Raw genomic sequence first — 14,824 nt, forward strand, 5'->3', positions numbered from 1 at the left:
AGCCAGGAGCTTCTTCCAGGTCTTCCACGCAGGTATAGGGGCCCAAGGACTAGGGCCATCTTCTACTGCTTTCTCAGGCCATAGTAGAGAGCTGGATTGGAAGAGGAGCAGCCGGGACTAGAACCGGTGTCCATATGGCATGCCAACGCTTCAGTCCAGGGCTTCAACCAGCTGCATCACAGCGACGGCCCCAGCATTACTCACTTTTATAGCTAGCCTTAAAATTTACTTTACAGGGGCCAGCGCTGTGGTGTAGCAGGTAAAGCTACCACCTGCAGTGCCAGCATCCCATATGGGCACCAGTTTGAGTCCCGGCTGCTCTACTTCCGATCCAGCTCTCTGCTACAGCCTGAAAAAGCGGTAGAAGATGGCCCAAGTCCTTGGGCCCCCGTACCTGCGAGGGAGACCTGGAAGAAGCTCCTGGCTCCTAGTTTCGGTTCGGCACAGCTTTGGCCGTTGCGGCCATCTGGGGAATGAACCAGCGGATGGAAGATCTCTCTCTCTCTCTGCCTCTCTTTCTCTCTCTGTGTAACTCTGACTTTCAAATAAATAAATAAATCTTAAAAAATTTACTTTATATTCTTTTTTATCTTTTATTGACATTTTTGTACATATTTGTACATATTTATGGGGTACAGTATGGATCATGGTCAGATCTAACCTTTATCAATACTGTATGTTGAGAACCTATGGAGTCCTTCAGTTATTTTGAAGCCTCACGCCGTATAATATCTGTATCTATTTGTGCTAGCTTTATCTCCATATATTCTCAATAAACAAAAATATTCCTCATGCTTAACATTTTTATTTTAAATTTTTTATTTAAAAAATTTTAAATTAATTTGTATATTCGAATGGGGAGGAGAGAGGCTGGGAGCCAGGAACTCACTCCAGGCCTCCCTTGTGGGCGGCAGGAACCCAGTCACTTGAGCCTTCACCACTGCCTCCTGGGTGCGCATAGCAGGACGCTGGAACTGGGAGCAGAGCTGGCACGCTGAAAGGGATGCTGGGATGCAGCCTCCCACGTCAGGTCTTAACCACTGTGCCGACCTCTGCCTCTCAATCTCTACTTTTGACGGCTTCATTAGAAAAACCAATTCTGCTTTATAGGTATACTAATAGAAAACTATATTTTGTAACTTTCCTACACTCTTGGATATTCCAGTGTGATCTCTTGGAGGCTGAGTGCCCAGATGAAATACCCTTACCAAGTTGATTTCCAGGGACCCTCCCGGTTCTCCTGGCCCATGGCTTGAGGCAGCTAAGTGAGTCAGCAAACACACTCACGGCCAGGAACCGAGCAGAAGGAGGAAGCAAGCAACAGTCCTGGTCAAAAGTTAAAAAATAAAATCATTCTGCTTGCAGCTACTTGGTAGCTAAACTTGACTTAGAGAAAAAGTAGGGAGCAGAAAGAAGGGGACCGTGGGGTCTCAAAGGAAGGGGTCGGGGGCTGAGGGGTCCCTGGCGTGGCAGAGGCCAGGCAAGGAAGGGGCAGCTGGGAGCCTTTCTGAATCTTTTCCAGCTCAAATTGGTTTTCAAATGAGATACTCTTTGATCTTGATAAAGCCATCAGAAGTTAAAAATATTATTAAATCAAAAAATGCCTTTAACCTGTGGCTCACCCAGGTTAGAGCAGCCCATCTTAGCCATGCACAGAATGCTTGCATTAGCCTACAGTTGGGCACCATCATCAGACACAAAGCCTGGGTCACAGGAAAGTGTTGAAGAGTTCTTATGATGTATCGGACGCAGCTCCCCACAGAGTAGTGGGTGCTTCCACTTGTGACCATGAGGCTGACTGGGGGCTGCCCAGCATTGCAAACAGGACCGGACTGCATAGCATTGGCCCAGGAAATGAGCAGATTTCAAAATTCAAGCTACAGATTTTATTGAATGTGTATCACTTTTACACCATCAAAGCAAAGTTAAAAAATGTTAAGTTGAGCCATCGTAAGTCAGGGACTGTCTGTATTTGAAAGGATGATTTCCAAGATAGCAGCACTTCCTATTCAGCAAGAACAATGCCCAGAATGCATAGGCAGACGTCTCTGAGTTGTTTAGGTCGTGGAGCTCTTAGGGATTCTGATGACTACTAGGAACTCCCAGAATACATAGACACATGGACCCAACATGTTCACTGATGATTTCAGCCCTGCATGAACTCTGGCTAAGAAGCACTGACACAGAGATACACTGTGGGTTGATGTGGGCTCGACAGCACGTGTTTAATCCACTTATGCATCTTCAGTCTATTGCACACATGAGTCAGCCAACTGTTCATGCAGTGAGTCATCGTAGAGCAGATCTGCCCATCCTGATGGCCTACTTACAACGTCTGTTTAGGGATCCTGCCCACCACAGCCCATTGGCTGGAACTAAGTGTGGACCCCTGACCAAAGCCCGTCCAACTGACCCTTTGTCCCAGGCTCCTGGAGTCAGATGATGGTGAGCTTGGGAATCTAAAGGAAAAGTGTGGAGGGAAGGAAGAAGCCTACAGGGAACATGAGGAGAACAGAGTGACCGTGAAGGGAGACGCAGAGACGGAGAGGCCCACGGGCCTCCCCCGTGTGCTCCACCGCTCTTCCTCCAGCCCAGCTCCGTGCACGACCTCTGAGTTCCTACCCTTGTTCCTTTGCCCTTCACCTTACACGATGGTTGCTGCCCCTTGAGAGCAAAATCCCAGAGAAGGCTCTGCAAGCAAAGCGCCAGGGGAAATGGGCCACCCCCTTCTCACAAGTGGGTGAGGTGAGCACCGTCACCATCTCCATTTACAAAGCAGGCACTGAGGCGCAGAGACTTTGCTAACTCATTGCAATTGGCATAAAATGTCAACTCCTTCCCATCTCTGACACGTTCGCATATTCTATCCCTAACAGCGTCTCCACTTGCATCTCCTCCCAGGCTTCTCATGTAAGATACTCCAGACACACTGGATTTTCCCCGGGGCCTCAAACTCACCAAGCTCAGTCCTACCTCAGGACCTTTGCACATGCTGTTCTTGCTGCCTGGAGCACATGTCCTTCCCTGTCTCAAGGCTGGTTCCTTCATTCTTTCCAGGGCAAACATTACCTTTGTAGAGAGGTTCTTTCTGGTCACCTCAGGGAATCCAGCATCTTCTCTCTCCACTCACTATGATCACAATCTGAAAGGTGCTTGTTTGTTTATTTGTTTACTGTCCCCCACAACACTCAAATACACATTCCCAGAAAACAGAGGCACAGTGTGCTCCCTTCACCTGTGTTCCCAGGGCTTAGAACTCTGCTTGCATGTGCTTAGAGCTTCCCAAGAAGCTGCCGAATGAATAAACTGGCCCAAGTCAAACAATCAGGTAAGGGGTCCAGGCAGATTGGACAGGGCTGTCTGACTCCCAAAACCCTCACTCTCCTCGGTCTAGTAGTCGATTCTCATTGTTCAGTTTTGATACAGGGTTTAGCCACGAGTGGCTCATCATTAGAATCTCTACAACTAGACTACATGAGAGGGAAATAAACAATGCGGGCAAGGGAGGCAAAACATCTGCTTCTGATTATCCCATATAAAATTAAGCCTATGTCATCAGGTCTGGAGACATAGTTCATTCTGCCTAATCACTTCTTCTTAACATTTACGTAGGAATTGATGGGCTTTTCTTTTCCCACAAAAATCCTATTTTAAAAGCACTAGGGAACTTGTTAGTTAAGTGTAGCCCGAAGCAAGTCTTCCTGTCCAGCAAATAATCTTGCCTTAATTTGTGTTTTATAAGTTGGATTTTCTGCACGACAGGTTTTCTTCTTTTAACGAGTTCTAATAAGATGCAATTTTCATAGCTGTTTGGACTTGACTTTGGGCTCAAAGATGTATTTCCAACTCGATGGCAGAGGTATGCAGTGCTTGCTGTACAAGCACATCTCTGGAACTCAATTAAGCAGAGAATTGGTACTGCAGGATTAAAGAGCTAAGAGCCAGCCATGCAGACTTGCACACGGCCCTGCTGGGTTCCTGCTTCCTGTCCGCAGACCCTTTTCTCTGATGGCCTGCACCCCTCCCTCAGCTGTCCCCGTCACCATCAGACCAGCAGCAAAGTGGCTTCCATTGATGCCAAGTATAACCCTAGTCCTAATGTTACACCTGCATACGGCAGGGGTGGGGGTGGGACACGGTGCTGACCAATTCTCACTTGGTGCTCTGGGGTACACTCTCCCTCAGTGCTCTCCTCAAGCCTGGAGGAGAGGTGCATTATTGCCCTTTTATCAATGAGCTTCAGAGAGGTGCAGCAACCTGCTCAGAACACACAGCTCCCCACAGCAGGGCCAGGACTGGAGCTCAGTCCTGCGGGAGGCATCCCCTACCCCCCTCAGCCCACGGAGGGCTGGCGGCTTGAAGATAAGCCAACAGAGTGTCAGCTTCAATATTGGCAGCTTACCATGGTGTTTTTTCTCAAGTGTCTGGCTTGTGTTATCCCATTTAACATTTGCAACAACCTCTACGAGGTTAGCACCTTTTGTTATCATTCTCGTAGGAAGGAGCCCTTGTGTGAGGTCACCCCCAGAACCGCTGTGGAATCAAACTATCGCTTCCTAGGAACTTGCAACCATGTGCAGTGACTTCTGAGAATACAAGTGTCCTGTTTCCCAAGTGCCTTCCCCAGCCCGTCCGTCCCACACTGGCCACCAAGCAGCCTGTCTGAGCTTGCCACCTCTCCCCCTTCCTCCCCCACCTCCTCTCCCTCCCTTCTCCTCCCAGGAAGGACCTCTGCTCAGCTGGCAAGGGCCCCTCGCCCTCGCCTTCACCCCGCCCCTGCCCAGTGAGTCTGGGGCAGGGCCGATGACTCCGTGTCCTGTCTGCCAGGGGCCGTCAGCAGCCTGGTGCCTACATCCTGGTGCCCAGAAGTAATGCTTCTGTACGTTGTAAAACCAACTGGACAGAGGGCCTGCTCGGCTTTACTTTGTCCATGTTTTTCACAGTACCAGGCATGCTGCAGGAGCTAAGTAAGTGCGTATTTAAGACACACCCCCTGCTTTGGCTGGCGCCGTTGCTCACTTGGCTAATCCTCCACCTGCAGCACCGGCACCCTGGGTTCTAGTCCCGATTGGGATGCCGGATTCTGTCCCGGTTGCTCTTCTTCCAGTCCAGCTCTCTGCGGTGGCCCGAGAAGGCAGTGGAGGATGGCCCAGGTCTTCGGGCCCTGCACCCGCATGGGAGACCAGGAGGAGGCACCTGGCTCCTGGCTTCAGATTGGTGCAGCGCCGGCTGTAACAGCCATTTGGGGGGTGAACCAATGGAAGGAAGACCTTTCTCTCTGTCTCTCTCACTAACTCTGCCTGTCAAAAAAAAAAAAACAAAACAAAACAAAAAAACAAAGACACGCCCCTTTTCCATCACTTGCTAGCTTGGCGTGCATGCAAAGGCTCTGCTAAGCACCCTTCCTTTCCTCAGGTAGGGTGGCCTGCTAGGAAGAGGTGTCTTTGTAGTCCCAGCCCTGGAACGCACAGTGCTGCCTCCTGCAAGGTCCTGCCTGGGACTCAGTTTCCCCCTTGCCTTGCTCAGTTCTTCTTGGGCTGGGAAGAGCATCATGGAAGGAGCTGGCCCAAAGGAAGAGCTCGGTACCAGAAGACCCTCTCATCTCACTGAGCCCGTCTTGGCAACATAAAGGCCACCCACTAGCGCCGAGTCTTCCAGGCACTCAGGGGGCTGGAAAGGAGCGCTTAAGGCAAGCTTCTGGCCTCGTGGACAGGTCGCCAGTGTCCCACACTGGTGGCGCCTGGGTTTGATTCCCAGTTCCTGACCAATGCAGACCCTGGAAGGCGGCAGTGATGGCTCAGGAGCTGGGTTCCTGCCGCCCACGCGGGACACCCACGTGCAGTTCCCGGCTCCTGGCACCTGGCTCCAGCCCCGCCCAGCTTCGGCTGTGGCAGCGAATTAGGGAGTGAATCAGCAGATGGGAGTCCACCCTCTCCATCTCTTCCCTTCCCTCATGATAAAAAAAAAAAAAAAAAAAAAAAAAAAAAGAGAGAGAGAGAGAGAGAGAGAGAAACAACACGGCTTAACCGTCAGCGGATCTGGCTGTGTGTGGCCAGGATGAGGAATTGTCCTCTCTCCTGGCATTGAAAGAGTAAGCGAGAGCGCATCCAAGGGGAAACTAACCTAACACTGCTGCCAGCTGCCATGGGATCCTGCTTTAAGGCTGAACTGAGGAGCTGAGACTGACACCTTCTTGCAAGACAGACAGGGCTCTCGGGTTTTCTGTGCTGAGCTGATCCGCAGCAGTCTCTGAGAAGCAGCTGTGTGTTATAGCAGCTCTAGGCAACTGGCTGACTCAATCAAAAGGCCTACAGAGCGCTGTCACCTTCAACAACCTGGAGGCACGCCCGCTGCTCACGAGATAGCGTACCTTCCCTTTAAGGTACTTACTTCAATTTACCCACGTCTCTTCGCCAAATTTCTCATTCACAAGAAACTGCAGACGGGTGCTGATAAACCCATACTAGAACACAAAACCAGAAGAAAACGATGCGTGAGCAAGGATGCAAGTCCAGTCTCGAGCATGTTAACGGGGTGTGGTGACAGCTCTCCTGGGGACACACTAGTGACGAGCGTGTCTCTTTGCTTCTCCCGGCTTGATTTGCCCAGGAGCTGCAACTCATTCCGGACACAAGGAAAGCCATGCAGAGAAGACAGACAAAACGAATCTGATATCAGACTATTGTGAGGGGTGGCTAATCAAAGTGTCGAAAGTGTTGACCGCCCATCACACTCTGCAAGACAGAGAACTGATGGGTTAGAAAGAAGAGTTCAAAAACACAACAGTGGCAAGGGGGGAGTTCACCCGTGGAGGAGACGATGGGGACAAGGCACTGACAAGACTTGAAGACACCCGTGTCCCATATATCACGGTGCCTGGGTTCCAGTCCCGGCGTCCTGCTAGGGAGCTCCTGGGAGGCAATGGTGAGGGCTCAGGCACTTGGGTCCCTGCCATCCCCACGGGAGACCTGAACGGAGTTCCCAGTTCCCAACTCCAACCCAGGCTTTTGGGGGGTATAGTGGGGGTGGGTGGGTGGGAACTCGCTTGTTGGCTCTCAAATAAAAGTATGCAAAATTTTTAAAAATGAACGTAGATGTGGGTATCTGTGGGAGGAAGAACAGAGCGGAGGAAAAAGAGAGGAGTGAAGCTAACAATGAGGAAAGGTGACTCCGGGTGAACCGAGCAAGCTCCTCCACGCATCCACGCCTTCTTCTTTCCTGCATCCAAACAAGAAAGGCAGGCCCCTACGCCGCGGGGCTTCAGGAGGGGCACTGTGCCCCGGGCAGCCGGCCCACCAGCCCACCTTCCACTCCTCACAGCTCACAAACCAGGGGCGATGGAATCACCCCTGAAAGCACAGAGAGAGCTCAGCTTCCCACAGATTTCTCCCTGCAGCCAAGAACCCTTTGTCCCACAAGGGTCAGCCTCAAGTTTATTCCGTACGTCTGGATCTTCACAGACAGGGGTTTCTTCACAGAAAGAGGCCAGCGCCAATGGGCAGGATGGTGGATAACTCAGGCAGCTCTTTTCTAGAAATGGGAACACGGTGGATAACTCACGCAGCTCTTTTCTAGAAATGGGAACGTGTGCCCTGCCAGGTCCCCGACACCAGGCCATCCTCACCCCGACTCCATCTTTTCCTGGTGCTACCCGAGCCCCACGTGGGCCCACAGCCTGGTCTGGCACGCACTCACCTCTAGAATGGCCTTGACTGACGTTTCGTGTTAGCACCCACTCCGGCTGGCTCAGGCTCGCCCGGCGGGCCGCCATGCTTCTCCAAACACAGGTGGTGCTTTTTGAACAGAGTTGCCTTCTCTCTCCTTTGCTAAATTATAAGCCCCTTGGATCAGGAAGTTGGTGTCATTTATCCATATTGTGACTAAAGTGCCAAGAGAGTGGCTGGTCCATGGTAGGCATTTTTTTTTTTTTTTTTTGACAAGCAGAGTTAGAGTGTGAGATAGAGAGAGATAGAGAGAAAGGTCTTCCTTCCGTTGGTTCACCCCTCAAGTGGCCGCTACGGCAGGCGCACTGCGCTGATCCGAAGCCAGGAGCCAGGTGCTTCCTCCTGGTCTCCCATGCGGGTGCAGGGCCCAAGCACTTGGGCCATCCTCCACTGCACTCCTGGGCCACAGCAGAGAGCTGAAGTGCAAGAGGAGCAACCGGGACAGAACCGGTGCCCCAACCGGGACAAGAACCCAGGGTGCCAGTGCCGCAGGTGGAGGATTAGCCTAGTGAGCCGCGGCGCCAGCCCATGGTAGGTATTTAATATGTACTTACAGAATAAATAATCCCTGAATTGAAGCCTTATGTCTGAACTCATAAACATCTTTACATCACTCAGATCTTAAAAAAATCAATCCAACATTACAAAGACAGCAATTGCTTATCCTAGCAAAACAGAGCTGGGTCACATGAAAGCACTGTACCCACAGGCTCACCCGAGGGACGAGTGATGCCCTCCTAACGTGTAAGGACCGGAAGCGGAGGCCTAGGGAAGCCACAAGTCTGGTGCTGAGCCATGACTACGTCATCTGTTTCTGAGTTGCGACCCCGAGGGGTAGTAGACTTAAGTGCATGAATTGTGGGCCACCCGGAGACATGGGGCCCAGCACTTGGCTTTGGTGTTCAGCAGTCCCCAAAGCAGGGCAGGCAGTTAGCCTGGTGATTAGGACACCCACATCCCACTTTGGAGTACTGAGTTCAATTCCCAGCTCTGACCCCTGACTCCAGCTTCCTACTGAATCCACGGCCTGGGAGGCAGCTGCAATGGCTCTAGTAACTGAGTACCCACCACCAGGTAGGAGACCTGGATGGTGCTACTGGCTCCCAGCTTCGGCATTGGTCCAGGCCTGGCCATTGCAGGCATTTGAGGAGGGAACCAGTGGATGAGAGTGCTCTCTCTCTTTCTCTCATATATCTGTTCCCCTTTTCTCTCTGTTTCCCACAAATAAATAAATAAAATTTTTTTTTAAAAAAGAAACCAGCCCCAAACCAATCATTTGAGGGCCGCCAGCTCCTCTCTTGGGGGGGCCCTGTCCCCTCTGCTGAGTGTAAGTGTGCCCTTCTCCACCTGCTGAAATCAGTGGACCCTCTCTGCCCTTGGGGAGGACAAAGTGGGGCAGCACCCCGGCAGGTTCCAGGCGACGTGTGCAGTGTCAGGCGAGACCATGGTGTCTGCTGCTCCCACCCCAGGGGAGTGCTCAGCAAGACACACACATGCACGAGAGGGCCTGGCTGAAGGGGGTAAGAATGTTGAGTCGCAGGGACACTGTCGCCCGGGTTGGAACTGGCGCTGGTAGACCAGTTAGATCAACAAACAGGCAGGGCATTCTCATTGGCTGGCATCTTGGAGGGGCTATTTGTCATCCCTGAGAGACATCAGTGCTCAAAAGAAGCAATGAGAACATCTGAAAATGGTAAGGTTTAGCTAAATGTTCCTGCTATAAAAGTAACTTCCTGCCTTCTCCACCCAGTCCCTCTTACCATGCCTGCTACCCCTTGGCTGGGGAACAGGGGTCCACAGTGTGACCCAGCCTCGATGAGCACTCCCTCTGCCCCCGGGGTGGGGTAGGGGGCTCAGGTGCAGTGGAGAGGAAGGGGCTTGGGCTCTGGAGCAACAGGTGTCAGTCTGTGCCTTGGAGCTGTGTGGCTGCAGAAGAATTGCCTAAGCTCTCTGAGCCCAGGCTGCTCTTGTACTAGGCTGGAAATAATCATGCTGGCTGAGCTGGAGGATTGCTGCGGGTTATAGAGGAGGGGCTGGCTCTGCCGACGACAGCCAGTGCCGACTGCTGACCCCAAGTCACATCCCACTGACCTTCAACCTCTTCTTCCTAGAGTTGGGGAAGCATTTGAGGACACAGCAGGTGCGGGCACCGGGCACACAGCCAGTACCCAGGAACCCATGGGCATGTTTCTTAGCTGGGAACTCAGGACAGGGCTCCAGTGTGGCTCACCCGTGCTGCCGCGGGGTCTCAGGTCTCAGCGTCCATGCTGTTGTGCATGGATCTTCAAGGGCCTCCGTGGCTTCTCAGGGAGGCCTGGGCGCTCCGCAGGGAAATCAGGGGCCAACCTGTGGCCTCCAAGCAAGGAGCAAAAGGATGAGCTCCCCCGCAGAGGGGCAGACGGCAAGGCCGCCTCTGCCAGCGAGCCCGGGGGGACCTGCTTCCTGGCACTGCGAGGGACGTGCGACTCAGGGGTTAGGCCCCCGGGATTTCAGGCTGACCCGGACGCCGCCCCCTAGAGGTGCCAACACAGCCGCAGCACCGCTCTGCCGGCTTGGAGGCCCGGGCGCCTGGGGCAGTCAGACCCGCAGAGCACCGCGTGGGGCGGGCTCCGAGGTTGAGGTCGTGCGCAGCCCCATCGTGCCGGCCCTCCTGCTCCATCCCTCTGCAGAGACTGGCCTCTGATTCATTCTGGGGCTGGCGGAATGCAGGCCAGCTCGTGAAGCCTGGCAGCTTTCGCAAGGTCCCTCAGCCTTTCACTGAACAGGGAAACAGATGGTTGTCGGTGGCCTACCTGTGTAATGACGTCAGCACGCCGAGCACCTGGGGAGCGCAGGGGCTGAGCGCATGGGCTCTGCTTCGAGTAGTCAGGTCGTAGAGCTCCTGCCCCAGCGCATTCCCAGAACCTTGAACTTGACTCTGAGGGTACTCAGGTTCCTGCAGAAAGACCACCTTGCGGCTGAGACTGCCTCTTAAAAAGTTGCTCATTAGACTATGGTGGACACCATCCAGGAGCAGCCTGCCTCACCCAGCACTTGACCCTATGAAGTTATAATGTGGGGTCCCCTGGAGCCCAAAAATCTTATCTGCCTTTACTTCATGGTCCGGTTTCAGGATGTGCTAGGCTGTTTGCCAGAGACCTAGCTCCTGGGTGTTGCCAGTGCTCAGAGATGACAAACCCAACAGACAGGTCGGCTTTGGCACAACAACCAGAGTGGAAATAAACAAATACAAGAAAAACCAGGCTGCAGGGGGTGCGAGGCAGGTGCGTGGGGTGTGGCTTGTGGTTACGATGATGTCAGCCAGCCCTGGGATGCTGTCCTGAACATTCTTCCGTGTCTCCACCTGGGCAGCCCCAGTTTGCCCAAAGAGCCACCCCACCTGCCCAGGCACCCTTCGTTGTCCTCACCTGGCTTTGGCCCCCACCCTGCTTGCCCCTCTTTCTGCACTGACCCTGGCCCCTCCCCCCACTAAGCCTGCTGCTTGTGTTGGGGGTGGCCACCTGTGTTACTGATGCCACCCACTCCCTGAAAAGATCTATGAAAGGAATTTGAAAAATGTTGGGGAACATGGAGTTAAAACATAACTTTATTCTAGTGCAAAACTTGTGTCATCCATGCATAGCTTTCTTCTTATTATTATCTATTTATTATTCTGAGAGGCAGAGATACAGACAGAGAGGTCTTCACTCCCCATATGGCTGCAATGGCCCGAGCTGGGTGGATCCAACGCCAGGAGCCAGGACCTTCCCGCTGGTCTTCCAGGTAGGTGCAGGGACCCATGTACCTGGGCCATATTTTACTGCTTTCCCAGGCCATAGCAGAGAGCTCGATGGGAAGAGGAGCAGCCGGGACTTGAACCGGTGCCCATATGGAATGCTGGCATGGCAGGTAGAGGCTTAGCCCACTATGCCACAGTGCCACCTCCATGCATAGCTTTTTCTTTTTGTTTCTTTTCTTTCTTTCTTTCTTTTTTTTTTTTTGACAAGCAGAGTGGACAGTGAGAGAGAGAAAGAGACAAGAGAGAGAGGTCTTCCTTTGCCGTTGGTTCACCCTCCAATGGCCACCGTGGCCGGTGCGCTGTGGCCGGCGCATCGCATTGATCCGAAGCCAGGAGCCAGATGCTTCTCCTGGTCTCCCACGTGGGTGCAGGGCCCAAGGACTTGGGCCATCCTCCACTGCATTCCAGGTCCACAGCAGAGAGCTGGCCTGGAAGAGGGGCAACCGGGATAGAATCCGGCACCCCGACCGGGACTAGAACCCGGTGTTCCAGCACCTCAAGGCGGAGGATTAGCCCATTGAGCCACAGCGCCGGCCTATGCATAGCTTTTTCATAGCACACATCTCCATGACCTTTTTGGAGACTGCAAGGTGTCCAGCGCGTAACAAATCTTCCCACGCAGACGAATCAATTAATTCACAGGCTTTTATTGGGGTTCCACTCCCAGGCGGAGTTCCCTGGTCCCAACAGAGCGGGGGCCAGGGAAGTCGGATGTCAGAGGTTGGGAGGGCTCCTTTTATAGATTCAGGGCGTGGGGGTTAAAGGTTGAGGCAGGTCTGATTCTCATTGGTTGACCTTTAGGCACCCCCAGGGACCTTGGCAAGGACTTTTCTTCCCCGGAAGTGCGGATAGGGACTCTCCATTCCCGGAAGTATAGGCCTTCCCTCCTTGTAGATCCCAAAGCTACCAGAGACCTCTCCTGTGCGTGGGTTTCTGTGTTTTTCTCCACCAAATTAATTTGTCTTTTAATTCCATCTCCCATGAACTTGCTGAAGCACCCTCGTATTACTCAAAGTAACTGGTGCTTGGTTAAGCCCCCTCTCCCCCCTGAAATGGGGACTTTGCCTGTTCGCAGAAGCTGGACTCCTGTGTGGAAGGACATGTGGTCAGGAGGGGGAGGGGAGAAGCTCTGGGTAGACGATTTCCATAATTGTGCTTGCCAAGCCACTCCACCATTCAGCCGATGCCCCTCTGTCTGCCCTGCCAAGGGGGCTCGCTCTGGCGCGCGCGCTCTCTCTCTCTGACACTCCCATCCCCCAACCTTGCTTTTTCAAAGACACACAACACACACACACACACACGCACACACACACACTCTCCCATCTCACAATAAGTAAATGAGTAAAAAAAAAATCTCCATTTTCTTTCTCCAGCAGCAGATGGTGGGTCTCGGGAACCTGGTGGAAACGAGGCTTTCCGATTTTCTAATAAATGTCAGCATCTCGCACAAAAAGCCCAGGCCCATTCAGATTCTGACGAGATGTGCCTTCCAGCCTGTCGGCCTCACGCTCAGGGCAACAAGAGACGTAGACTCCTTCCTGTGATGGGGAGCCTGGGTGAGCGCCTGCCGGCTGGCTTCGAGGGCCAATGGCATTTGATAATACTGTTGTAGATGGTGGTGGAGTCTCTGTGCCTCTTCTGTGGGACGTATTCTTTCTCGCTGCCAGTTTCCCCAGTGACAACTGCCAGGCGATGACCCACTGTCTGGAAATACCCTGCAAACATTCGCAACGACGCCGACCACGTGCTGGTGACCTCTCGTGTTTTCGCTCTCACAGATAGTGGGGGAGCCACGCTCGCTGTGGGGGAACACTCTTCTCTCTTCCACAACATCACAGGCCTCTGACGGTGGCTTGCATGGGCATTTTCCACTGCGCCCTTTGGGATCTTAAGAGAGCAATTTCGAGACCCTTGGCAAACCTGTGGCGCCGACACCCACAAGCGACAGGACAGGCCAAGTCACAGAAGGCTCCCTGCCCAGTCGGCTCAGCTCCTCCTAACTGCCCCTGTTCTGATTGCTGTCCCTGGAGAGCCATTCTTCCTGCCCTTGAACTTCACTCACACACAGCACTCTCTGCTGGCTCCGGCTTCTCAGGGCTCAGCTCGCGGGTCATATACAGAAATGTCGGGACACTGGTCCCCAAAGCAGGCGTCAGTGTGTGCACACGGCCTCGCTTGAGTCATTCCTGGGGCACGCAGTGAGATCCGGCAAGGAGCCCTGTGCTTTGCGCAGTGAGAAGCACAAACCTGCTTCTCCCAGGACAAGTGGGAGGACGAGCTACCGGAGGGAAGCCACGAGGGCTCGCCTCTCTCACTTAAGGAAAGAAAGGCGAGAGACAGAACGCCAGGTCGGAGTGCCCGGGGAGAAGTCAGAGCTGGCTTGCCTCTCTGTGGTTCTGCATTGTTTGGAGTGCAGCTGCCTCTGTCTTGGTGAGGAGTCCCCTGTGTTGGAGCTGCTGCTATGAGTCTGGGCTCCTTGACTTCCAATCAGATGCTAAACAGCAGGGGGCAGTGTCCCCAGGTGCGAGGTGGGGTGTGGCCGGCCTCCCAGCCCCCCAGGAGTCTCTCTCCTGACCAGCGTACCCACCAAGGGCCAGCTGGGGTCTGCAATCGTCACTCCTTTTGACTACAGCTTTCAAATGTCTGCCGAAAGAGCAACATTAGCTGCTTCTCTGGCTGATCATCATTCGTTAGTTGTGGGACACAGGAGGGCACTTCAAAAAGGCTGTGGGAAATTGAAACTAAGATGCATTTACTTTTGGTGCAAAGCAACGGAGGTGCGTGCATTTGTTGCAGGGGTTAAATCACCTACATCCCACGTTAAGAGTCCCCAGGTTTAAGCCCCAGCTCCGATTCTGATCCAATTTCCCGCTAGCACTCACGCTGTGGGGCAGCAGGTGATGGCTCAAGCGGTTGGGTCCCTGCCACCCAGGTGGGACATCCGGATGGAGTTCCAGACTCCTGGCTTCAACTTGGTTCAGCCAGGACTGATGCAGGCACCTGGGGAGTGAACCCGCAGATGGAAGATCACTCTCTCTGTCCCTACCCCCATCTCTCTCCCTTTCAAACAATTAAAATGAATAGTAAATAGTTAAAAACAATTTTAAAAATTACAAATTTCCTCATCATATGCATTTCTCACACAATGGGCTGTCATTGGCACATGGGCATCCGAGAGATGAGGGCGATACATTTCCAAACAAGCCCAAGGCCCAGGGTGCTCCCTGAGAGGCAAGTTCTGCAGATGTTCAGGGGTTTCCTGAAGCTCAGCTTTACCTGTGTTGCAGGTAGCTTGACTTCCTCACAAGGTGGGAGAAAGATG

General features: G+C 53.1%; 1 protein-coding gene across 1 annotated transcript in view; it reads right to left on the reverse strand.

Annotated features, from left to right (window-relative positions):
• Positions 1-7,771, reverse strand: part of LOC103352148 (guanylate cyclase soluble subunit beta-2-like) — a 50,154-nt gene extending 42,383 nt beyond the window's left edge. The window contains 1 exon segment of the mRNA XM_070048332.1: positions 7,696-7,771. Within this exon segment, the coding sequence (XP_069904433.1) occupies positions 7,696-7,771 (76 nt within the window).
• Between the last annotated feature and the right edge of the window lie 7,053 nt (positions 7,772-14,824).

The sequence above is a fragment of the Oryctolagus cuniculus genome, chromosome 9 (assembly GCF_964237555.1).
Source record: "Oryctolagus cuniculus chromosome 9, mOryCun1.1, whole genome shotgun sequence".
In the NCBI taxonomy this organism is placed as follows: Eukaryota; Metazoa; Chordata; class Mammalia; order Lagomorpha; family Leporidae; genus Oryctolagus; species Oryctolagus cuniculus.